Source organism: Haematobia irritans, chromosome 1, assembly GCF_050003625.1.
Source record: "Haematobia irritans isolate KBUSLIRL chromosome 1, ASM5000362v1, whole genome shotgun sequence".
In the NCBI taxonomy this organism is placed as follows: domain Eukaryota; kingdom Metazoa; phylum Arthropoda; class Insecta; order Diptera; family Muscidae; genus Haematobia; species Haematobia irritans.
Window position 1 is genome coordinate 214625309 of NC_134397.1, and position 26707 is coordinate 214652015.

At 35.0% G+C, this 26707-nt stretch overlaps 2 protein-coding genes across 2 annotated transcripts; one reads left to right on the plus strand and one right to left on the minus strand.

Annotated features, from left to right (window-relative positions):
- Positions 1-1857: 1857 nt before the first annotated feature.
- Positions 1858-5951, minus strand: LOC142219453 (uncharacterized). The gene is made up of 6 exons (XM_075288431.1): positions 5827-5951; positions 3649-3738; positions 2994-3590; positions 2739-2926; positions 2510-2666; positions 1858-2434 (listed from the first exon to the last, which is right to left on the minus strand). The coding sequence occupies exons 2-6, from the start codon at positions 3722-3724 to the stop codon at positions 1938-1940; spliced, it is 1515 nt and encodes a 504-aa protein (XP_075144546.1). The 5' UTR covers positions 3725-3738; positions 5827-5951; the 3' UTR covers positions 1858-1937.
- An 11071-nt stretch (positions 5952-17022) lies between these two features.
- Positions 17023-25784, plus strand: LOC142222571 (putative inorganic phosphate cotransporter). The gene is made up of 5 exons (XM_075292783.1): positions 17023-17267; positions 17420-17866; positions 17926-18310; positions 25217-25455; positions 25526-25784. Exons 1-5 carry the CDS (start codon positions 17088-17090, stop codon positions 25679-25681), a joined length of 1407 nt encoding a protein of 468 aa, XP_075148898.1. The 5' UTR covers positions 17023-17087; the 3' UTR covers positions 25682-25784.
- Positions 25785-26707: the final 923 nt, after the last annotated feature.

Genomic DNA, 26707 nt, shown 5'->3' on the forward strand with positions numbered 1-26707 from the left:
AAAAGTCACAGTTTGTGACAGGCCAACCCTGCTTGTGACCACATATGGTTGTCATGTTTGGTGGACAATCGTGAGACATCAAAATCATATGTCGAGAATAAATAGGATAAATAGGACAGTATTTATATGTGAAAGGCGCTATGAGGACCACAGCCACTGCCACTTTGGAAGTACTGATGGGAGTTTTACCACTCAGCAGAGCTGACACTTTTGAGACTTAAGAGCTTGAACACGCTGGAGGGGACTGCCTCTATACTGCCTGAAATTCTTGCCGGGCAGTATAGAGAAACGGACCATATGGCCACGGAGCATGTTTATCATCACAAACCGACACACATTATACCAAGTATAGAGGAATGGGGAGACAGGAGGATACCCTTCGGAACCCTGAACATGTATACGGACGGGTCAAAGATGGAGGAAGGAACTGGCAGCGGAATCTATTGTAGTGAACTGGGAACAAGGGAGTCTTACACGCTGGATAGTGATTGCAGTATTTTTCAGGCTGAGATTTCTGCGATCACAAAGGCTGCTGAGTCGCTGTTGATGAGGCCGTTATTCATAAGCGATATCAGCTTCTTCATCGACAGTCAGGCAGCTATAAAAGCATTGTGCAGTGCTGACATAAGGTAGTCAGCCGCTGTCGTAGAGAACTCAAGGTTCTCACTGAACAGCATAATATAACTCTGTGCTGGGTATATGGGCACTGTGGGATAGTAGGAAATGAGGAAGCGGATGTGCTGGCTAAGGAGGGCCCTCGTAGAACGAATAATGTCCTAGCGGACGTTTTTCCTCAACTATCTTCTTATCATTACAGGATAGAGGTCAAATATGATGGACTATGGCGAAGACGCTGGATCTCTTCGGATGGTTGCGAGCAAACCAAGTTGATATGGGACGAAAAGAAACGTAGCAACTGCAAAGTTTTTGATGTCAGTGAATAGAGAGGAATTACGGCCATTGATTGGTATCATAAGAGGACATAACACACTTGGGAAACACATGGTAAGAATAGGCCTTAAAGACGATGATATCTGTAGATAGTGCCTTGACCCGGAAGTTACGGAGGACTCGTACCACTTCCTGTGCCTGTGTCCAGCCCGTATCCTTTAGAAGAAACAAGATACTGGGCCCCTTTTTCTTTCAGGCTCTCAGTGATCTGCGGGAGTGCAGCTTAAGGAACATACTTACATTCATCAGGGCCTCTGGTTGGTCGTTCTAAGATTTCTTTTAAAAAAACGAGCAGGTGGACGTTCTGGGATTATTCCAAAGGCGATCGTATCGGAAGTAGGAACACTGAACGGAAAATTTTCATCAATATGATGATTTTCAGCATCAATTTGATGAAATGTTTCTTCGATTTTGAGCTTACAACGCGTTTCATCATCATAATGAAGAACTTTACATCAATTTTTCATCAAATATCTTCATCAATTCAATGAAATATTTTCATCATCTTGAAGAAAATGTATCATTTAATTGATGTATTTTTTTCTTCATTTTGATGAAAAAAGATATTCAATTTGATGTCCTATAATCTCTATATAATGAATATTCTACATCATTTCAATGAAAGGTATTCGTCAAAAGTATGTAATTTATTCATTAAAATTACATTACTTCAATGAATAAATTTCATCAATCTAATGTATATTTTACATTTAATTAATGAAACCATAACATAGAACTGAATTTTGGTTTCCGCCTTAGAAACGCCGTTCTAAATTTTACAAAATCCAATATAAATACAAATGTTTTACGGCTGTTATGAAATATTATTTTATTAAAAAACTTAAAAACTTAAAATTATTCAAAAGATTTTCGGACATTAATATACATTTTAACATTTGGTATGTATATGATATAAATTAAAAACTTACATAAATATAAGACACTTCCAGTGTTTCAATATAATGTTAACATAAATATATTGTAGGTTATTCGTTTTTGCTATAATTTAATTCGTTTAAAATGTTTAGTATTTTCGAAAATTTGTTTGTATGAGCTGATTTCATATCATAAAAGTACTCTTGTACAAAGATCCAAAATTGATTGGATGCCCCGGGGAATTCTAAATTAAATATAAAAAAGCTTTTGAAGCAAGTATCCAGTGCTCGCTGGAAATCAGCAAAATGCAGCATTTCATGGTCTAGATAGACGTAGTAATTATATTCACTATCTTCTAAATTAACATCTCCAACAACAAAAATAAATGGTTGAATATTCTCATTTCTCTTTTCTAAAAAATTTAAATGGTTGTCTACTTCTTGAAAACTTTCTGCCAGGAATATTGACGATTCTTGGGAGTCTTTTATGGTGTATTTTCCATACGTTTTCTTTCCATCTTTATCTCTTCGGACGTATTTTGCTGTTGGATACAGGTAGCCACGTAGGCACCAAATCAAACGCATCATAAATAAAGACATGTTTGAGGCTATAAAGATAGATATAAATAGTAGTTATTTAATTATATGCGTAATTGTACTTATTAAATTTTTTCGTAACTAACCTGCGTTTGATAGATCAATTTTATCGAAAACTGACTTAATTCCAGCATCTTTAATATATTTTTCCTTCTTAATCACATTATACACAGATATTAGTTTTGTTTCCCATTCGAATATTGGTGTGTAGTCCTTATATAGTACTCCGAAGTCCATGTTAATCTAAACGAAACATTAACATTTACATGTAGCAAAAATATTAAATTAAGTGGATGTTTAAATTAAGTTACTTACCAACTTTGCTCCAAGACACTCTTTATACTGTGGCCAAGCTTTAAATATATCCTTAAGGCTGTCGTGTTCGTCAAATATTTGACGTATTCGGTAATTCGCGCATGACTGCCACATTTTCAAAAATTGTTCTTGGTCGAAATTATCATATTTTAGACTATGAATTATTTCTTTTGCGTTTTCTTCAGAAACTAAAAAAATAAATACCAAATTTACTACAAATGCATAAATCAAAATTGAGTTTTTTGAATATCTTACCGATATTATCCACAGGTTTAGATCCCTTGTGCAAATTAACATCATCTCTATCTATCTGGTAAATTTGATTTCTTTTCATGTTGTTGTATTTTAGATATAGCTTTCCACGTCTGTCGGTGCGGTAAGAATGGAGTTTCTCATTGGGAAACATTTCTATTATTTGTTTTTCCAAATTATAGCTTTCTTGTAAAGACATGTGCAACTCATTGGCATGAAAATAACTAGCTATTGTTGTAATTATTAAATTTCGTTGATCTTCATTTATATGTTCGTATTTTTTATAGGTCTCTAAAATTCTTTTTCTAGTTTTGTTGTGATTTAAAATTGTCGACAGCTTTACACCAGTATTTGAGTCAAAGCGTTCTGTCAGAGGTTCCTGAGAAAATGTGATTGAAGAGCAGCTAGATTTCCGTGAGGAAGTCGAAATATTGGCCACGTCTAAGTAATATTCGTCGTGAATAGGTTTTCCGGTTTCTTCTCTCCATTTATTAATATTAAACTCAAAAACTATTTTGTCTCCTAATTTAAATCTTCGTGTGAGTTCCTCTAAATGTTTTCTGTTAATGATTTGTAAGACACCAATCGTTATATTTTCATCTGAAAAATACAATAAATAAATAAGCTTAAATTTTAAATCATATTATATTATAATTACCTTTTAATGTGGGAAGTAAATGTAATACGTTCCATTTTTCGAGTAGAATTTCTAATTGATCTTCACTGGCTGCCATACGGTTATATCTTTCTGTAATAAAACAAGATCTTTACTTGTAGAAGAGTTTAGCAAATAGTTTGAAAATATGAACTGATATTTTTTCTCCAATGAAAAACATATGTTTTTTCGTGAAGTTATAGCATGTGTGTACAACTTAAAACTGCGGTGTTTAGACTCAAATTGGAAGCTCCAGAATTTCCTCACTGGTCCGCATTTTCTCATTATTTCCGGATAATGAAGTAACAAATGATATTTTGGTTTCAAATTAGTTTTAAAAAGCCTAATGAAATCTTTATTATGTTTTTCAATTAGATTTTCTAAAGAACTTATAGAAAACTCCGTAACCGAAAACTTGAGCAATTTGTCTACAATTTGTATTAGTGTTAAAATAAATAACCACACCTCATCATCATCTGGTATCATGTCGCCAACAATTAAAGGAAAATATAATAAAAATGTCATCATTTCCTACGCTGACATCTTTAAATGACTATTTTTAAGATGAGTTATAGAAATTTTGGGTGAAATATTTCCTATTTCAAGTTCCCCGTAGTCGAAATTTTGTTTTCGAGCATTAAGGGTTTTCAAAGAGAAATACTTTTTGGTATTTATGAAATAAAGTATGGCAAACGACAAATCATAATGACAAATTCCTTCGAATACATCGTGCATTGCGTCTACGCTCAAGTTATCGACAACATGAAAAGAAGGAATTTTGTTAAATACGCATTCGCTTATGATACCGGTCTTACATGGATCCCCGGTATTTACATCGAGCCTATAATTTTCATATGTCCTCATAAGATTTGGAATCGCGGAAGTAGTTACATTACTCATTTTTTGTCTATTTTGCATAATAGGCAAAATGTACCACTAAATGATTTTCTGTAGCCTAATATGGTATTAAGACCTAAATTATCGCCAATAATTAAACAAGGCAAAAAGTGAGGATTATACACTTTACCGTTGTTTAAATTGATTTCAATGCCTGTCACTTCTAACTCTATTAACTGGTTCACAAGTGGTACCAAACACTTGTCGATTCCATATACTTGCAAGTCACTACTTTTTATTGATGCCGCTAAAAATATATGGTCTAATTTGGTATCTTCATTTGGAAAAGTAGGAAAAGAAAAGTAGAAGTTTGTTACGCTATGTGTTGTGGAATGTGCACCCAAAGGATTGTTTAATTCTATATCATCGGAATATAGAAAGTAAGGAATAAGAAGTTGGTTAGGGTACATAGCGGTCTTCCTTTTCCACATATCATCTTGTACGATGTTGGTAAATTGTGAAGATTTGCTTAAAGATTCCATATGATCAATAATTTGTAGCAATAAGTTATCTTTTTGAAGAATTTTTTTGAAAGAATGTCTTAAAGGAAGTGATGCCATGGTGGTCTCCTTTTCGGCGAAAGTTAAATTTCCTTTTTTGTGAATGAGTTCGCCACTTCTATCAATGACAGAAATGTTTAAATCTTCACATAGATCTCTTTTTTTCAGTTCTTTAGTTAACAAGTACTCCGACTTTATTGAATTCAAAACTTCATTGCAACAATGAATAGTTTCACATAATTCCTGCTTCGAATCCAAATCTAATTTGTCAGCAAATTTTTTGAAAACATTTAGAAGTGGTAAAATTAAAAGATTGTATTGTGAAGTCTGAATATTTGCAGCGTCTTTTCGGCTTAAGTTGTTTATAGAATACAAACCTGTCTGAAACTTTAAATTATTTTCAAAAAGACTTTCTATTACGGGTACTTCACCTAATTTTCCAGGATCAGAAGTCTCTCCACCGTGGCTTTCGATGCTTACCTCTTTAGGTATACATTTTTTGTATATTATATTTTTTTCCACATCGCTAAACTCACATGGAATTTGTAGGTTATTTAATTTTTTCGTGGAGCCACAATGTTTTTCCAAAAATACTTCTCTATGAACTTTTGTAAGATGCCTTTTAAAGGTACTTTTAGTTGTGAATGCGCTGTTACATATCGTACACCTGAATGTTTCATTATTTTGGAAACCATGAAATGTTTGTAAATGCCACAAATATTTTTCTATATTATTAAAATTTCTCGAACAAATAAAGCACTCCATTTAAACTTACAACACTTACAATATCTCTACTTCACAAAAATATTAAAAACAAGTTTTTCAACGTCCGATCACAATGAATGTCACTTTAAAAATGAATTTATTTATTCTTCAACCACTATTTAACACGCTGCAGACATAACGGGGTTTCCTCTATTGGCATGTCAGAGATGTGACTTTGCATTTTATGCTCGTTTTTATATTTAAACGAACGCTGCTATATTCTTATTCAATATTACGTTGCTCACACGTAATAACTCCCATACCTGCTTACGTGTACAACACACACAATTCTTTTGTGTGTGTGTGAGTGTGTGTTTTAGCAATAAAAGCACAAAAAACTTTGCAACGCAACAAGAATATCATATTTCACGTTTTTTGTAGTTTGTTTCCTAATTTTTTCAAATTTAAATCATTCATCACTTAAAAAGGCTTATACTAATTAAAATATGTGGAAATAATGCAGTTTTTTCATTTTTTTTCATATACGGGCCGAAAAATTAGAAACTAAAAACAGATGATGAAAATTTTCGTCAATTTGATTACTGATTTCATTAAATCAATGAAAGATTTTCATCAACTTGATGACCAAAAATTGATGTAAGTTTCTTCATTGAATTGATGATGGTGTTTTTCAAATGAAAACATAATACATCAAATTGAACACCAATTTCATCAAAACAATGTAATTTCTACATCAATTTGATGAAGATTTTTTGATGATTTTTTTTCATTAATTTGATGATGTACTTTTCTATCAGTGAAGATGGAAAGATCACATCGAGGAATCACTATGGACCCATACTGGTCTAAGTGGACATCAATTCAACACAAAATTGATGGCATCCTCTACAAACTAACCTAACCTACATTAGATTCGGCCTGGCCACATCTTCGGCCAATTGTTCTTATTTCATATATCTACGTCTTTTCGATTTTTTTTAAATTCGATTTTGAGCAATATCAAAGTTCGATTAATGGGTATAGGAAAATTAAAAGTCGTTAATCGAATTTGAGGTTTATAAAATGTAAATTCCAATTTTCAGGAAAAAAACCATTTACGACTTATACCCATTTATCGATCGATAGATATGCATTAGAAGTATAGGCAAATTTGAGTCATTCTTAAAAGTTTTCAACTTGGCAGCGCCGATTTTCCAAGGAAAATGTTGGTATTGTCCATTTTTGTCGAAATCAGAAAAATACGGGAAGTGAAAATCGGGGAAAGATATCGATATGGGAGCTATATCTAAATCTGAACCGATTTCAACCAAAATTAGCATGCATATCCAGAACGTAAATTCTATTCCCTGTACAAAATTTATTTAGCATATCAGGGTAAAACTCACACGAAAGATTTCAACCAAATTCGGCACACTTTACGACACTATCAATTGCTCTCCTTGTGCAAAAGTTAAAGGAAATCACGTTAAAATTCTGGCTTTTGGGGCAATATTAGTAGATATCGGGCGATATGGGAGTTATATATAAAATTGAACCGATTTCTTCCAAAAACAATAGGGTTATATTCTCACTCAAAACACATACTTGTGCTAAATTTGAAGTTGATTGGACTAAAATTGCGACCTTCACTTTGATTACAAAAAAGTATTGGAAGTTGTTCCACAAACATTTCTTTTAAAGCCCATCCCAGAATCCCCCATCGAGTTTTTCCAACTTCCGATGCAGTCCTTTTGGACAAGTCCACAAACATTTTTTCTAAAGAGCATCGCGGGATCCCCCAATGATTTTTTTCCACTTCCGATGCAGTCCTTTTGGACAAGTACACAAACATTTCTTCTAAAGCGCATCTTGGGATCTCCCAATGATTTTTTTCTACTTCCGATGTAGTTCTTGTGGACACGTATTAGAAAGAACGCAATCAGGCTATTTTATGTGCAAATTTTGGACAATGAAATTTTACAAAATAATAGAAAACTAATAAAAAAATTAAAAAATAGAAAATAAATAAAAAAGTAAAAAAATAAAAAATAATAATAATAAAAAATAAATTTCATCCCCGCTGGGATTTGAACCTGTGCCATTAGACTTTTTCGCTTCCATGGAAGTTCTTTTGAGAAGGTTTTGCAAATTACGAGAATTTTTAATTTTTTTGTTGATTTTTAATGGAAAAAATATATTTATACGAAAATATATGCCGAAAATAAAAACGATGCATAACATAAAAAAATATTTTTTTAGAAAAATATTTGATAAAAAAAATTTCCGCTGGTGAGATTTGAACCTGCGTTTCTTATTTTTTTCGTTCATACTAACATCTCGAGAAGCAATTAGAATGTTATTCCTTGGTGTCGTATTACGATCATATCACAAACATTTGAATTGACCTTTCGACGCTTTATGTTCAATGGCGTTTGTGGCTGAGTGTGCTAAGACGTTATGTTATGGTGCCAGCAAACCCAGGTTCAATCCCTGGTCGGAGCGAAAAAGTTTTTCAAATTGTAAAAATTAGATAATAGGAAAATAATAGTGTAATAAAACATATGGATGAAAAAAATGTGAAATTGGCTAAAAATTTTTGTTTCGCTTTTTAAATTTCTTCATTCAAATTAACTTCCAGAGCACAACTTCTAAAGCAATGCAAAGGATCCAAAAAGGGAGTACTTCCGTCCTATTACAAGCCCATGTAAAATTCATTGAAGATGATCCAAGTTTGCACTACTTCCGGATAACAGATTGGGGATTCAAACTACTTTTTTGGAAGCTCTTTTTAAGCTGGGACGGAAATGGCTAGATCGACTCAGAGGACGGCCCTGCGCAATATTGCTAAAGACACCCTATATATCAATCTCGTCTGCTGTTTCAAACGTATGCACTACCTTATAAAACCACGGTTGGGTGCAGCGTATAAAAATTATCCCCAATGTAGTTTGTTGTAATAGCCAAGGCACTACGAAATGCTTGGAAGAATTTCACAAAATTCATAGTCACATAAATTCTCACCAAAAACAAAATTTTTGCTACTATTCCCCGCTTGAAAACGTCAGTCATTCCTATGTGCTACATTTTAATCTTAATCTTGTCGGTGTATCTGGTAAATCAGCATTTTTATGATGACTTATGTTTCGACAGCATTTTTTTTAACTAAGTAAGTGAGAAACTTAAAATTACAAATGTTTCTTCACATGTTTTCCATCTGCTTTCATAGGGCTGACTTTTGTTGAATTTAGTGTAACGGCAGCACTTTTACACATGGTCCCTTATTAAAGAGAGTGCTGGTAGCTTGATGGAGCAAACAGCTTCGACGTAATTTATTTGCCAACATGCTAATTACAACAGCAGCCTCGTTATCATGGACAACAGCAGTGTACCGGTGTAGGGACAAACGACTGATCCCTGCCAACGGACGAACGGACGGACGGACAGACAAATAAACGCACTTGCATATACATCTTTCAACACAGCAATGACCATAGTAGACGCCCGCAAGGCTTACTCTCTTGTAGTACATAATTCAAATCCAGAAGCTTTACTTGACTTTCCGCAAGAACAACAACAAGAAGATCTTTGTATTCCATCATGATGCAGATGTCAGTCAGTCAGAGTTCTGTGTCCAACTCATCCACATCATTTCTCATCATACTTAATCATCAAAACAAGAACCACACACACAACACCACAATCCCACCAAACATAGGCCACATTCAGCAGTAACCTTCAGAAGATACCACCAACCACACCCGGGAATGTGGGACTCATCGTAGTCGATGATGACGACAACGATGCAAATGCATTGCACCACATGCACTGCAGTGCATCGAAAGGCCAGAGACCAGGCCACACTCGTTAGTTAGGCAGACCAGCAAATGTGATAGCAGCAACAGCGATTGTTGTGATAGCAGCAATGAAACTCCTCGGTGCGATGAGTGTTGAGTGTTAAGAAGGTGTAGAATTGTGCCTCCGAGGTCTACTACGTTGCTGTTGCGTATCTGTTATGTGTGCATCTTTTGACTGCATCTCATTTTGCAAGCCCCATTGCCACAATTTAGCATGCATATGGGAATCTCATTAACCGTACCAAGATACGAGGGACGATGTAGAAATTTACAAATTGCGCTTATTACCGGGGTTGTTGAAACCAATAATGGGGATGATGTTCTTCAATATATATCACAAGAATGGATCGAATGAAATTTGCTCTTTCAAAAGGCTTTTAAAGTCCAATATAGGGTGATACGGTCACAATTTGGTCAAGGGAAAACGCGTGTAAATCGGTGAAATCGTTTATTTAAAAAATCAAATTAAATTTCCTTTTCAAGTTCAATTAGTATAAAATTCAGGAAAAATATTCAGTTAGGCTTTCGCTTTTCCAAATCCAAATTGCCGGGCCTCACGCTTGACACCTGTCATCAGATTTTGTACAGCCACCTTGTCCACCTTCTACGCCGCAGAAAGCCAGTTTGCCTTGAACTGCTGCTCGTCCTTAGCAGTTTTTTTTGGTCTTCTTTAGGTTCCGCTTGACAATAGCCCAGTATTTCTCAATTGGGCGGAGCTCTGGCGTGTTGGGAGGGTTCTTGTCCTTGGGAACCACCTGCACGTTGTTGGCGGCGTACCACTCCATGGCCTTTTTACCGTAATGGCAAGATGCCAAATCCGGCCAAAACTGTACGGAACAACCGTGTTTCTTCAGGAAAGGCAGCAGACGTTTATTCAAACACTCTTTCACGTAAATTTCTTGGTTGACAGTCCCGGAAGCTATGAAAATGCTGCTTTTCAAGCCACAGGTACAGATGGCTTGCCAAACCAGATATTTCTTTGCGAACTTTGACAGTTTTAAGTGATTGAAAATATCTGCTACCTTTCCCCTTCCTTTTGCCGTATAAAACTCCTGTCCCGGAAGCTGCTTGTAGTCGGCTTTGACGTAGGTTTCGTCGTCCATTACCACGCAGTCAAACTTCGTCAGCATCGTCGTGTATAGCCTCCGGGATCGCGCTTTGGCCGTCGTATTTTGTTTATCATCGCGATTTGGAGTCACTACCTTCTTGTAAGTCGATAGTCCGGCTCGTTTTTTGGCTCGATGCACGGCGCTAGACGATACACCCAGCTTATTTGCGGCATCTCGGAGAGAGAGGTTAGGGTTTCGCTTGAAACTACCGGCAACTTTCTTTGTCGTCTCAGCGGCTTCCGGTTTTCGATTTCCCCCCGATGCAGACTTCCTGGCTGTCGACAAACGTCCCCAAACACTTTAATTACATTTGTAACGGTAGCAGTTTTGCCAGCTTTGCGTGCGAGTAGCTCGGATTTTCGCGATGCGCGAGCAAAATTTTGATACGCTGCTCTTCTTGCTTGGACGGCATTTTGACAACTGAAGAGTGAATTCCAAAATCAAAATAGGAGCAACATTCTACACACACACACCTTCAAATGGGGGGTGTTCAGGGTTTTTAAATGCAAAATTGAAAGAAATACGTCAAGTTTATATTGATCAAATTTTGTCCGTATCACCCTTTATGGGGAACGATTTATATGGGGGCTATATATAATTATGAACCGATATGGACTAATTTGTTCATGGTGCTTAGATGACATATACTAGTTTCCGTATTAAAACTTTTACGCCGTGAGTCTGCATGAGTATAATACCTCTATAAAAGAGGAAGTACCTTGCCATTGAGCCAGGTTAATTCAGGTTAGATATAGGCAGTGCGCTATTTTTAGGCTCACTTAGAGTATTCAATCCATTGTGATGTCACAGTGGTGAATTTCTCTCAGTCAAACAGGTCGCTTTTTCTTGCCGAATCCGAACGGCGTTTCACATTACGGTGAAACTACTTACAGAAGATCTTGAAACACTCAAAAATGTCACAAGCATTATTTGAGGGGCACAATTAACCGCTGAAAAACTTGTTGGTGTTTAGTCGAAACTGGGATTTAAGGCAGCACCCTTCCTATCCAAGGCGGGCATGCTCACCATTACACCACAGAGGCAGCCGCACCCAGAGAAGGAATATGATCACCTCAAACATGTTTTAAGAGCAAAATGTTATTTTTGGGTGGTGACCATGTAACATGGTTTTCGCAACCATGTTATTTTCTCGGAAATCATGTATCTGACTTCGGCAAGCGGGTTATATTTGACAAGAAAATAACATTTTAGTGACAAACATGTTACATGGTCACCATACAAAAATAACATTTTGTTCTTGAAACATGTTTGAGGTGATCATATTCCTTCTCTGCGTGTAGGCAGCACTGCTTCATAAAAGTTCACCACTTGATGTATCACAATGGACTGAATAGAGTAAGTGAGCTTTATATTTTAGGTTAGGTATAGTGGCAGTCGAATATTTCAGGCTCACTTAGACCATTCAGTCCATTGTGATACCACAAATGTCTCTCTTCTCACTGAGTGCTGCCCGTTTCCATGTTTAAGCTGTGTCCGAACGGTGTTTCACACTTAGAGAAGCTTTGAAACACTCAGAAATGTCATCAGTATTACTGAGAGGGGATAAACTGGGCTTAGATAGGTTAGGTGGCGGCCCGATGTATCAGGCTCACTTAGACTATTCATTTCATTGTGATACCACAGTGGTAAACTTCTCTCTTATCACTGAATGCTGTCCGATTCTATGTTAAGCTCTATGACAAGGGACATCCTCTTTATAACCGAGTCCGAACGGCGTTCCACATTGCAGTGAAACCACTTAGAGAAGCTTCGAAACACTCAGAAATGTCACCAGCATTACTGAGGTGGGATAATCCACCGCTGAAAAACTTTTTGTGTTCGGTCGAATCAGGAATCGAACCCACGACCTTATGTATGCAAGGCGGGCATGCTAACCATTGCACCACGGTGGCTCCCAAACTGGGGTTGAACCCACGACCTTATGCATGCAAGCCGGCCATGCTAAACATAAAGATCAATTATCACTTCCCAGGATAATTGATTCATATCCACGAGTTCTTCGGATCGCCAATTCCCTCACTCAGTTCTTGAGATTCACAGCTCCCCCACTGAAATCCTCAGATCTACAGTTCCCGCCACTGAATTCTTTCACTAAGTTCATCATACTCTAGTTCCTCTCATAATTCTTCTAATGTACAGTTTCTTCACTGTGTTCTTTCGGAACTCCAATTCCTTCACTGAGTTTTTCGGATCCCCACTGAGTTTTTTGAATCTCCAAGTCCCCATTGAGTATTTCGGATTCACAGCTCTCCACTGAGTTCTTCGGATTTACAGGCCCTATAAAATTGTTCGGATTTCGAGTTTCCCATTGAATTCTTCTGATGTCCAATCCCCCACTGAGTTCTTCGGAACTCCTGAGTTCTACTGCAGCCACTGAAGTTTTTGGATCTCCAATTCTCTACTTCACAACCTATACAAAGTTCTTCGGATCTCGAGTTCCCCACTGTATTTTTCTGATGTATACTCACCAACTGAGTTTTTCGGATCTCAAATTCCATCACTGGGATCTCTGAATCCTCGCTGAATTTTTTTCTAGATCTTCACTTTCCCACTGAGTTCGGAAACACAGACCCCCGCAAAATTCCTCTGATCTCGAGTTCTAAATCCTTTTTACGTACAATTCCCCCACAATGTTCTTCGGATCACCAACTCCCCCACTGTGTTCTTCAGATCATCACTGGTTTCTTCAGATCCCCACAGAGTTTTTGGGTCTCCAGCTACCCCCACCGAGTTCTTCGGATTCACAGCTCACTCTCTGAGTTCGTCAGATCCCCACTGTATTTTTTTATGTCTAGTTTTCTATTGGGTTCTTCGGATTCATAGTTATTCGGATTTACATGCCCTATAAAATTGTTCGGATTTCGAGTTCCCCATTGAATTCTTCTGATGTCCAATCCTCCACTGAGTTCTTCGGAACTCCTGAGTTCTACTGCCCCCACTGAAGCTTTTGGATCTCCAATTATCTACTTCACAACCAACACAAAGTTCTTCGGATCTAGAGTTCCCCACTGTATTCTTCTACTTACCAACTGAGTTCGTCGGATCTCAAATTCATTCACTGAGATCTCTAAATCCTCGCTTAATTTTTTTCTAGATCTCCACTTTCTTTCTTTTTACGTACGAATTTAGAACTCGAGATCAGAGTAACTTTGCGGGGAACTGTGATTCCGAACTCAGTGGGAAAGTGGAGATCTAGAAAAAAAATTCAGCGAGGATTCAGAGATCTCAGTGAGGGAATTTGAGATCCAAAGAATTCAGTGGGTAAGTATACATCAGAAGGATCACCAACTCCCCCACTGTGTTCTTCAGATCCCCACAGAGTTGTTGGGTCTCCAGCTACCCCACCGAGTTCTTCGGATTCACAGCTCACTCCCTGGGTTCGTCGGATCCCCACTGTATTTTTCGATCGTCAGTTTTCTATTGGGTTCTTCGGATTCACAGTTCTTCCAGTGAAATCTTCGGAAGTACAGTTCCTACTGTTCGAAGCTGGTATTGAAACCATGCAATGGTTAACAAGGCGGGCATGTTAACCATTTCATAGGATTGCACAAAACAGCATTGTTGCGACAAACATTTTGCGCTTGGAATAGGTTTGAGGTGGTCATATCCTTCTGTGTGGGTTCCCAGATTATTGGAGAATTGGGATGGGATAACCATTCCCTGACCTCTGGCAGTATCGAGTACCATATCGAAAAATCAAGTACCTTATCCAAATAGATCATAAAAGTGTCTGCTCTGATCGAATTGCTAAATAACTATATATACTCAGTTTCAAAAATAAGTCACCTCCAACCATATTGATATTGTTAATCCCACGAGATCTATGTATGTTACAAAGAGCAACTCCATCCTCCTATGGTGAAGTCCTTTTCTTTCGGCCCTCTTTTATATATGTTCATCTCCCAACCGCAAAACGATGGCCCTCTGTGCCATTGCATTTTGACTTATGTGGCCCCTATTTGTGTGTCGTGATGAAGATGGTGCTGGTGATGTTTGTAATTACTCGACATCGTCTGTTTATTTTTCTACATGTTCCAAAGTGTTTGATGTTTTTTTGCCCTTCGTTTTCGTTATTGTAAGCGTTTGCGATTTTTCTTTGCACGCATTTTTCTCGAATGTTTCTGAGTTCTTAAGTTTTGTACTTGAAATTAGCAAAGTTAGTGTATTCTCGTTAATTCAATGGAAAGATGAATAACAAATATATTTATCTTTGATATATATCCACTTTTAGTCATTGCATTGGTGTTAAGCGAAAATTAAAAAAAAAAACATCATTGGAATAAATTGAAACGTATTCTATACACTATATGGCCAATTTAGTTCTTGACCGGTATATAAAGGGTGATACGGTCAAAATTTGGTCAATATAAACTTGACGTATTTCTTTCAATTTTGCATTTAAAAAACCTGAACACCCCTCATTTTGAAGGTGTGTATGTGTAGAATGTTGCTCCTATTTTGGTTTTGGAATTCATTCTTCAGTTGTCAAAATGCCGTCCAAGCAACAAGAGCAGCGTATCAAAATTTTGCATCGCGAAAATCCCAGCTACTCGCACGCAAAGCTGGCAAAATCGCTAAAAGTTGCCAAATCATCCGTTACACATGTAATTAAAGTGTTTGGGGAACGTTTGTCGACAGCCAGGAAGTCTGGATCGGGGGGAAATCGAAAACCGGAAGCCGCTGAGACGACAAAGAGAGTTGCCGGTAGTTTCAAGCGAAACCCTAACCTCTCTTTCCGAGATGCCGCAAATAAGCTGGGTGTATCGTCTACAACCGTGCATCGAGCCAAAAAACGAGCCGGACTATCGACTTACACGACGATGCTGACGAAGTTTGACTGCGTGGTAATGGACGACGACTATAAGCGACTACAAGCAGCTTCCGGGACAGAAGTTTTATACGCCAAAAGGAAGGGGAAAGGTAGCAGATATTTTCAAGCACATAAAATTGTCAAAGTTCGCAAAGAAATATCTGGTTTGGCAAGCCATCTGTACCTGTGGCTTGAAAAGCAGCATTTTCATAGCTTCCGGGACTGTCAACCAAGAAATTTACGTGAAAGAGTGTTTGAATAAACGTCTGCTGCCTTTCCTGAAGAAACACGGTTGTTCCGTACTGTTTTGGCCGGATTTGGCATCTTTCCATTACGGTAAAAAGGCCATGGAGTGGTACCCCGCCAACAACGTGCAGGTGGTTCCCAAGGACAAGAACCCTCCCAATACGCCAGAGCTCCGCCCTATTGAGAAATACTGGGCTATTGTCAAGCGGAACCTAAAGTATACCAAAAAACTGCTAAGGACGCGCAGCAGTTCAAGGCAAACTGGCTTTCTGCGGCGAAGAAGGTGGACAAGGTGGCTGTACAAAATCTGATGGCAGGTGTCAAGCGTGAGGCCCGGCAATTCGGATTTGGAAAAGCGAAAGCCTAACTGAATATTTTTCCTGAATTTTATACTAATTGAACTTGAAAAAGAAATTTAATTTGATTTTTTAAATAAACGATTTTACCGATTTTCACGCGTTTTCCCTTAACCAAATTTTGACCGTATCACCCTTTAGAGAACATATACTTACACCATGTACAAAATTTTAGCCGGATCGGATGAAATTTGCTTCTCTTAGAGGCTCCGCAAGCCAAATCGGAGGATCGGTTTATATGGGGGCTATTTATAATTATGGACCGATGTGGACCAATTTTTACATGGTTGTTAGAGACCATATAGTTACACAATGCACTAAATTTCAGCCGGATCGGATGAAATTTTCTTCTCTTAGAGGATCCGCAAGCCAAATTTGGGGGTCCGTTTATATGGGGGCTATACGTAAAAGTGAACCGATATGGCCCATTTGCAATACCATCCGACCTACATCAATAACAACTACAAGTGCCAAGTTTCAAGTCGATAGCTTGTTTCGTTCGGAAGTTAGCTTGATTTCAACAGACAGACGGACGGACGGACATGCTTAGATCGACTCAGAATTTCACCACGACCCAGAATATACACTTTATGGGGTCTTAGAGCAATATTTCGATGTGTTATAAACGGAATCACAAAGTTAATATATCCCCATCCCATGGTGGAGGGTATAAAAATGTCGAAAATCGCGATGTTAAAATTCGGCTTTCTATAATCGAAATTTTATTCAATTTACGAGAATTTTCAGGGATACATTGATTTGGGAAAAATTTCCCTTTCCCCATCTTTGTGGAATTTACACGACTATTCGTTCTTTGTTACAACCTCTCTTATTTTACCTTCTTCCAAATCTAAGTAACCCAAATTGTTTTTTGCTATATTTCATAAATAAAAATATTTTTCCTTCATCATCGTATACATACATATTGAATTTTTCTTATCAACATGCTGCAACGTTTGGTGTTAGCAGTTATGGCCTTTTTGGCCATAGTGAATGCCTATACAATGCGCATTAGCCTGTCCATAGTTATCACAGAATTGGTGGTCAAACGAAATCATACTAAAGAAAATATTGGAACAGCAGTTTGTGCGGCCCAAGATGATGGTCTAGATCCGGATACTTCGGTAAGTTACACAGCTGGATTCACCAGTATTTCTAGTATTTAATTTTACCACGTGTGGAAGCGATAAAATTCCGTGATCGTATGTCGGGTTTTGATGAGCCAAGTCCATTCTTGTAATATTTTAATAATCATTTTCCATATTTTTGTATATAGCATGGTGGCGATTATGAATGGTCGGAGGAATTGCAAGGATTTATTTTGTCATCGTTTTACATTGGCTATATTATAACGCATCTACCTGGCGGCCTATTAGCCGAAAAATTCGGTGGCAAATGGACTTTAAGTTTGGGTATTCTATCAACGGCAATCTTTACAATCTTCACTCCATTGGCTATTAATCTGGGCGGTTCGACCGGTTTGATCGCCTTGCGTATTCTAATGGGCTTGGGAGAAGGTACAACTTTCCCGGCATTAAGTGTTCTATTGTCACGTTGGGTACCCATTAACGAGCGAGGCAAATTGGGAGCCCTTGTCTTGGGTGGTGGTCAGATTGGCACCATTTTGGCCAACTCAATATCTGGTTTTTTATTGGCTTCATTTGAATGGCCAGTGGTTTTCTATTTGTTTGGTGGCATAAGTGTTTTGTGGTTCATCATTTTTGTAAGTAGAACAAAATTAAAGATCTCAATTAGCGACATATTTTTTTTTATTATTTCTAGACCTTAATATGCTCTAGTGACCCCTCATCCCATCCTTTTATTAGTGCCAGTGAACGTGAATATCTGGAGAGGGAGTTGAGCTCTGTAACACGCAGTTCGGATTTACCACCCACACCATGGAAAGCCATTTTCACTAGTATGCCTATGATTGCTTTGGTTTGTGCCCAAATCGGTCATGATTGGGGTTTCTATATTATGGTCTCCGATTTACCCAAATATATGGCCGATGTAATGCAATTTTCGATAAAAGCTAATGGAGTATATTCATCATTACCCTACGTAATGATGTGGATTGTTTCCATCTCATCTGGATTTGTAGGCGATTGGTTGATGTCCAGTGGAATTTTGAGTATCACTAACACACGCAAGGTGATGACGGCTATAGGTAAGTGGGTTGAAGGGAGGATTCGGGATTTTATTCGATTTGCCTAAAATTTGACAGTTGTGAATTTTTGATTGAAATACATCCAACTCAAGACAGTTATGTCTTGAAGCTTTCCTTACCCATTTGGTTGGATTAAATTAGGTATAGTGGCAGCCCTACATTTCCTAATCACTTAGACTATTCATTCCATTGTGGTACCACAGTGGCGAATTTCGCTCTTATCACTGAATGCTGCTCGATTCTATGTTTAGACCTCCTTATTATAGACGAGTCCGAACGGCATTCCAAAGAGCGGTGAAACCACTTAGAATTCTACCAAAAATGGTACATTTTTACTGTACGGTAAATTGGTAGAATTTATAATATTTTGGTAGATTTTGCATAAAATTTTGATAAAATTTTCTATAGAAATAAAATTTTGAGAAAATTTTCTATAAAAATAAAATGTTGACAAAATTTTCTATAGAAATAAAATTTTGACAAAATTTTCTGTAGAAGTAAAATTTTGACAAAATTTTCTATAAAAATAAAATTTTAAATATTCTATGGAAATAAAATTTTGACAAAATTTACTATAGAAATAAAATTTTGACAAAAATTTCTATAGAAATAAAATTTTAATAAAATTTTTTATAGAAATAAAATTTTGATTAAATTTTCTGTGGAAATAAAATATTGAAAATTTTTTCTATAGAAATAAATTTTTTACAACTTTCTATAGAAATAAAATTTTAATAAAATTTTTTATAGAAATAAAATTTTGACAAAATTTTGTATAGAAATAAAATTTTGACAAAATTTTCTATAGAAATAAAATTTTGACAAAATTTTCTATAGAAATAGAATTTTGATAACATTTTCTATAGAAACACAATTTTGGCAAAATTTTCTTTAGAAATAAAATCTTGGCAAAATTTTCTTTAGAAATAAAATTTCGACAAAATTTTCTTTAGAAAAAAAATTTTGGCAAAAATTTCTTTAGAAATAAAATTTTGGCAAAATTTTCTTTAGAAATAAAATGTTGACAAAATTTTCTATAGAAATAAAATTTTGACAAAATTGTCTATAGAAATAAAATATTGCCAAAATTTTTTACAAAATTTTTGATACAAATAAAATTTTGGCAAAACTTTTTATAGAAATAAAATTTCGATAAATTTTCTATAGAAAAAAAGTTTTGATAAAATTTTCTATAGAAATAAAATTTTGACAAAATTTTCTATAGAAAAAAAATTTGACAACATTTTCTATAGAAATAAAATTTTGATAAAATTCTCTATAGGAACAAAATGTTGATAAAATTTACTATAGAAATAAAATTTTCTAAAGAAATAAAATTTTGATAAAATGTTCTATAGAAATAAAATTTTGACAAAATTTTCGATAGAAATAAAATTTTGACAAAATTTTCGATAGAAATAAAATTTTGACCAAATTTTCTGTAGAAAAAAAAATTGACAAAATTTGCTGTAGAAAAAATTTTGACAAAATTATCTATAGAAATAAAATTTTGATAAAATTTTCTATAGAAATAAAATTTTGAAAATTTTTTCTATAGAAATAAAATTTTGACAACATTTTCTATAGAAATAAAATTTTAATAAAATTTTTTATAGAAATAAAATTTTGACAAAATTTTCTATAGAGATAAAATTTTGACAAAATTTTCTGTAGTAATAAAATTTTGATTAAATTTTCTGTGGAAATAAAATATTGAAAATTTTTTCTATAGAAATAAAATTTTGACAAAATTTTCTATAGAAATAAAATTTTAATAAAATTTTTTATAGAAATAAAATTTTAACAAAATTTTCTGTAGAAATAATAATTTGACAAAAAAAAAGAAATAATACTTTGACAAAAAAATTTTTCAATAGAAATAAAATTTTAATAAAATTTTTTATAGAAATAAAAATTTGACAAAATTTCCTATGGAAATAAAATTTTGACAAAATTTTCTATAGAAATAAAATTTTGACAAAATTTTCTATAGAAATAAAATTTTGACAAAATTTTCTATAGAAATAAAATTTTGACAAAATTTTCTATAGAAATAATAATTTGACAAAAAAATAGAAACAATACTTTGACAAAAAAAAATTTCTATAGAAATAAAATTGTGACAAAATTTTCTTTAGAAATAAAATGTTCACAAAATTTTCTATAGATATAATAATTTGACAAAAAAATAGAAATAATACTTTGACAAAAAAAAGCTATAGAAATAAAATTTTGACATAATTTTCTATAGAAATAAAATTGTGACAAAATTTTCTTTAGAAATAAAATTTTGACAAAATTTTCTATAGAAATAAAGTTTTTACAAAATTTTTTATAAAAATAAAATTGTGGCAACATTTTCTATCGAAATACAATTTTGATAAAATGTTCTATAGAAATAAAATTGTGACAAAATTTTCTATAGAAATGAAGTTTTAACAAATTTTTTATAAAGATAAAATTTTGGTAATATTTTCTATAGGAATAAAAATTTGATAAAATTCTATATAGGAATAAAATTTTGATAAAATTTTCTATTGAAATAAAATTTTGTTTAAATTTTCTATAGAAATAAAATTTTCTAAAGAAATAAAATTGTGACAAAATTTTCTTTAGAAATAAAATTTTGGCAAAATTTTCTATATAAAAAAGTTTTTGATAAAATTTTCTTTAGGAATAAAATGTTGATAAAATTTACTATAGAAATAAAATTTTCTAAAGAAATAAAATTTTGATAAAATTTTCTATAGAAATAAAATTTTGTTAAAATTTTCTATAGAAATAACATTTGATAAAATTTGCTATAGAAATAAAATTTTGACAAAATCTTCTATAGAAGTAAAATTTTGACAAAATTTTCTATGGAAATAAAATTTTGACAAAATTTTCTATAGAAATAAAATGTTGACCAAATTTTCTATAGAAATAAAATTTTCTTTAGAAATAAAATTTTGACAAAATCTTCTATAGAAATAAAATTGTGATAAAATTTGCTATAGAAATAAAATTTTGACAAAATTTTCTATAGAAATAACATTTTGATAAATTTTTTTATAAACTGGATTGACACCACGACCCTTTGTATGTAAGGCGGGTATGCTAACCATTGCACCACGGTGGCGCCCTTTTTGGTTAATCATTGGAAATTTGAACATTTGAAAAGACATATTTTTATACCCTCCACCATAGGATGGGGGGTATATTAACTTTGTCATTCCGTTTGTAACACATCGAAATATTGCTCTAAGACCCCATAAAGTATATATATATTCTGGTTCGTGGTGAAATTCTGAGTCGATCTGAGCATGTCCGTCCGTCCGTCCGTCCGTCTATTGAAATCACGCTAACTTCCGAACGAAACAAGCTATCGACTTGAAACTTGGCACAAATAGTTGTTATTGATGTAGGTCGGATGGTATTGCAACTGGGCCATATCGGTCAACTTTTACGTATAGCCCCCATATAAACGGACCCCCAAATTTGGCTTGCGAGGCCTCTAAGAGAAGCAAATTTCATCCGATCCGGCTGAAATTTGGAACATGGTGTTAGTATATGGTCTCTAACAACCATGCAAAAATTGGTCCACATCGGTCCATAATTATATATAGCCCCCATATAAACCGATCACCACATTTGGCTTGCGAGGCCTCTAAGAGAAGCGTATTTCATCCGATCCGGCTGAAATTTGGAACATGGTACTAGTGTATGGTCTCTAACAACCATGCAAAAATTGGTCCACATCGGTCCATAATTATATATAGCCCCCATATAAACCGATCACCAGATTTGATCTCCGGAGCTTCTTGGAAGACCAAAATTCATCTGAATCAGTTGAAATTTGGTACGTGGTGTTAATATATGGCCTCAAACTCCCACGCAAAAATTGGTCGAAATCGGTCCATAATTATATATAGCCCCCATATAAACCGATCCCCAGATTTGACCTCCGGAGCCCCTTGGAAGAGCAAAATTCATCCGATTCGGTTGAAATTTGGTACGTGATGTTAGTATATGGTATCCAACAACCATGCAGGAATTGGTTCATATCAGTCCATAATTATATATAGCACCCATATAAAGCGATCCCCAGATTTGACCTCCGGTGCCTTTTGGAGAAGCAAAATTCATCCGATCTGGTTGAAATTTTGTACGTGGTGGTAATATATGATATTTAACAACCATGTCAAAAGTGGTCCATATCAGTCCATAATCATATATAGCCCCCATATAAACCGATCCCGAGATTTGGTTTTGGAGCCTCTTGGAGGAGCAAATTTCATCCGAGTCAGTTGAAATTTGGTACATTGTGCTAGTATATGGCCGTTAACAACCATGCCTTAACTAGGTCCATATCGGTCTATAGTTATATATAGCCCTCAGATAAATCGATCCCCAATCACACAAAAATTGGTCCATATCAAGTTTATAATTGTATATAGCCCCCATATAAGCGACCCCCATATCTCAATTCTGGCTCCCTACGTACCGTGCAAAAGTCCATATCGATTCGTAATTATTTGTACACTTACCTAAACATGCCTTTTTTGTCTAATATATACCACGTATGGACTAGCTCAAAATATAGAAAACGATTTAAGATACCACAACCCAAGTGATTCGATTGTGGATGACAGTCTTTCGTAGAAGTTTCTACGCAATCCATGGTGGAGGGTACATAAGATTCGGCCTGGCCGAACTTACGGCCGTTTATACTTGTTTTTATACCCTCCACCATAGGATGGGGGTATATTAACTTTGTCATTCCGTTTGTAACACATCGAAATATTGCTCTAAGACCCCATAAAGTATATATATTCTGGGTCGTGGTGAAATTCTGAGTCGATCTAAGCATGTCCGTCCGTCCGTCCGTCTGTCCGTCCGTCCGTCTGTCCGTCTGTCCGGCTGTCCGTCCGTCTGTGGAAATCACGCTAACTTCCGAACGAAACAAGCTATCGACTTGAAACTTGGCACAAGTAGTTGTTATTGATGTAGGTCGGATGGTATTGAAAATGGGCCATATCGGATCACGTTTACGTATAGCCCCCATATAAACCGATCCCCAAATTTGGCTTGGGGAGCCTCCCGGAGCAGCAAAATTCATCCGATCCGGTTGAAATTTGGTACGTGGTCTTAGTATACGGTCTCTAACAACCATGCAAAAATTGGTCCATATCGGTCCATGATTATATATAGCCCCCATATAAACCGATCCCCAGATTTGACCTCCGGAGCCTCTTGGAGGGGCAAAATTCATCCGATCCGATTGAAATTTGGTACCTGATGTTAGTATATGGTCTCTAACAACCATGCAAAAATTGGTCCATATCGGTCCATAATTATATATAGCCCCCATATAAACCGATCCCCAGATTTGACCTCCGGAGACTTTTGGAGGGGCAAAATTCATCTGATCCGGTTGAAATCTAGTACGTGGTCTTAGTATACGGTTTTTAACAACCATGCAAAAATTGGTCCATATCGGTCCATAATTATATATAGCCCCCATATAAACCGATCCCCAGATTTGACCTCCGGAGCCTCTTGGAGGGGCAAAATTCATCCGATCCGGTTGAAATTTGGTACCTGATGTTAGTTTACGGCCTCTAATAACCATGCAGAAATTGGTCCATATCGGTCCATAATTATATATAGCCCCCATATAAACCGATCCCCAGATTTGACCTCCGGAGCCTCTTGGAGGGGCAAAATTCCTCCGATCCGGCTGAAATTTGGTACCTGATGTTAGTTTACGGCCTCTAATAACCATGCAAAAATTGGTCCATATCGGTCCATAATTATATATAGTTCCCATATAAACCGTCCCCAGATTTGACGTCCGGAACCTATTGGAGGAGCAAAAGTCATCCGATACGGTTGAAATTTGGTACATTTTGTCAATATATGGCCTCTAACAGCCATGTAAAAATTGGTCCATATCGGTCTTTAGTTATATATAGCCGATGACTTATTACACAAAAATTGGTCCATATCGCCAAAAATAATCTACCAAAACTTTATTTCCATAGAAAATTTTGTCAAATTTTATTACTATAGAAAGTTTTGTCAAAAGTTTATTTCTATACAAATGTTTGTCAAAATTTTATTTCCATAGAAAATTTTGTCAAAATTTTATTTCTATAGAAAATTTTGTAATCTACCAAAACTTTATTTCCATAGAAAATTTTGTCAAATTTTATTACTATAGAAAGTTTTGTTAAAATTTTATTTCTATAGAAAGTTTTGTCAAAAGTTTATTTCTATAGAAATGTTTGTCAAAATTTTATTTCTATAGAAAATTTTGTAAAAAATTTATTTCTGTAGAAAATTTTGTCAACATTTTATTTCTATACAAAATTTTTTCAAAATTTCATTTCTATACAAAATTTTACCAACATTTTATTTCTATAGAAATTTTTGTCAAAATTGTATTGCTATAGAAAATTTTGTCAACATTTTACTTCCATAGAAAATTTTGTCAACATTTTATTTCTATAGAAAATTTTGTCAAGTTTTTATTTCTATAGAAAATTTTGTCAAATTTTTATTTCTATAGAAAATTTTGTCAAAATTTTATTTCTATAGAAAATTTTGTCAAGGTTTCATTTCTATAGAAAATTTTGTCAAAATTGTATTTCTATAGAAAATTTTGTCAAACTAGATTATATACGTATTTAATCGGCCTTTTTTTGTTTAATATATACCCCGTATGGGCTAACTTACAATTTAGAAGACAGTGCTAAAAAGTTTTACGATACCTTGCCATCGGCAAGTGTTATCGCAACCCAAGTAATTCGATTGTGGATGACAGCCTTTAGTAGAAGTTCCTACGCAATCCATGGTGGAGGGTACATAAGATTCGGCCTGGCCGAACTTACGGCCGTATATACTTGTTTAATTTAATTTCAGCTGCTTTTGGTCCTGCTATCTTCATGGTAGCTGCTTCCTATGCAGGATGTAATCGCCTGGCTGTCGTTGTTCTATTTACTCTGTGTTTGGGTTTCATGGGTACATACTATGCTGGCATGAAATTGGGTCCATTGGATATGAGTCCAAATTATGCAGGAACTTTAATGGCAATAACAAATGGCATTGGAGCAATGACTGGAGTAATTACCCCGTACTTGGTTGGAGTTATGACACCAAATGTAAGATTTTCAATACGAAATTGCCAAACAAAAAAAGTGAACTTATTTTTCCCCAACATAAAAATTGTAGGCAACTTTATTGGAATGGCGTGCTGTATTCTGGCTAGCTTTTACTGTTCTCAGTGGAACAGCTGTCATCTATTGTGTATGGGCTTCGGGTGAAGTTCAGCCTTTTAATAATCCGGAAACATTACGTGAAAATGAAGAGCGTGGTAAAAGAAATTAAAAATTATTATTGTTCTAGATTTATTTATAAAATTTTCGATTTTCTTTTTGTTGGAAACAATTTGAATAATAAAATTTAATTATTGAAAATATTACTAAAAAAATCTATGTAAATTTCAAAATTGTGTGAGACTATTTCAGAATAGTGTTTCTAAATTGTAGTGGAAAGTCTGAAAGAGATTATATAGACACATGGTGTATTTGGCAATATTGTTCAGGGCCGGTCAGGCGATCTAGACATGTTCGCTCGTTCGACTGTCTGTAAACACATTTTTGTAATCAAAGTCTAGGTAGCAATTTAAGTCCAATCGCCTTCAAATTTGGCACATGTTCCTAATTTGGGTCAGAATAGAACCCTATTGATTTGGGAAGAAATCGGTTCAGATTTAGATATAGCTCCCATATATATCTTTTGCCCGATATGCACTAATATGTACACCCTCACAAAAAATCGCTTCTGTAACATATACTCCCAAACATATTTTGCTTCAAGCATATACATTTTTGGGTATTGCCCAAACATTTATATGTTTGATCTCTTCCAATATATAATATGTTTGAAAGCATATTGGTCTAAACAATATATGTTTGGGTAGTCTAAGTTCCAAACATTTTGTATTTTTGCATCCAAATTCAATAATGTTGTCTTCCAAAAAACAATATGATATTATGTGAACATATAATATGTTTGGAAGCATTTTGCACCCAAAAATATTATATGATTAAAAAAATTCTCCCAAACAATATTGCGCTCAAAATTTTATTTATTTATTTATATATTTACAATCATAATGAATTATGAAAATAAACAGGTAATATAGGTGCTAACAACATAGGTTTTTGACCTGAATGCTCAAAATTTTGTTTCTGCCTAATTGTATATTCCCTCACATCTTTCTCACTTCCACGAGATTTTTTAGTTCTTAGCACATTTTTCTGTAATACAAACATTGTAGTAGAAATTATTCAATTTTATGATTTTTTTATTTTAATTTTACCTTTTGCCGGACGGGGATTCGAACAGCGG

Bases quoted from the DNA above. Each gene is read 5' to 3' on its own strand.
- LOC142219453 (XM_075288431.1), bottom strand. From the start codon at position 3,724: ATGGCAGCCAGTGAAGATCAATTAGAAATTCTACTCGAAAAATGGAAC. The intron at 3,591-3,648 runs GTAATTATAATA...TGTATTTTTCAG, and splicing joins TTTACTTCCCACATTAAAAG to ATGAAAATATAACGATTGGT. The intron at 2,667-2,738 runs GTAAGTAACTTA...TGTTTCGTTTAG, and splicing joins AGTGTCTTGGAGCAAAGTTG to ATTAACATGGACTTCGGAGT.
- LOC142222571 (XM_075292783.1), top strand. From the start codon at position 17,088: ATGCTGCAACGTTTGGTGTTAGCAGTTATGGCCTTTTTGGCCATAGTG. The intron at 17,867-17,925 runs GTAAGTAGAACA...TATTATTTCTAG, and splicing joins TTTTGTGGTTCATCATTTTT to ACCTTAATATGCTCTAGTGA. The intron at 25,456-25,525 runs GTAAGATTTTCA...TAAAAATTGTAG, and splicing joins TTGGAGTTATGACACCAAAT to GCAACTTTATTGGAATGGCG.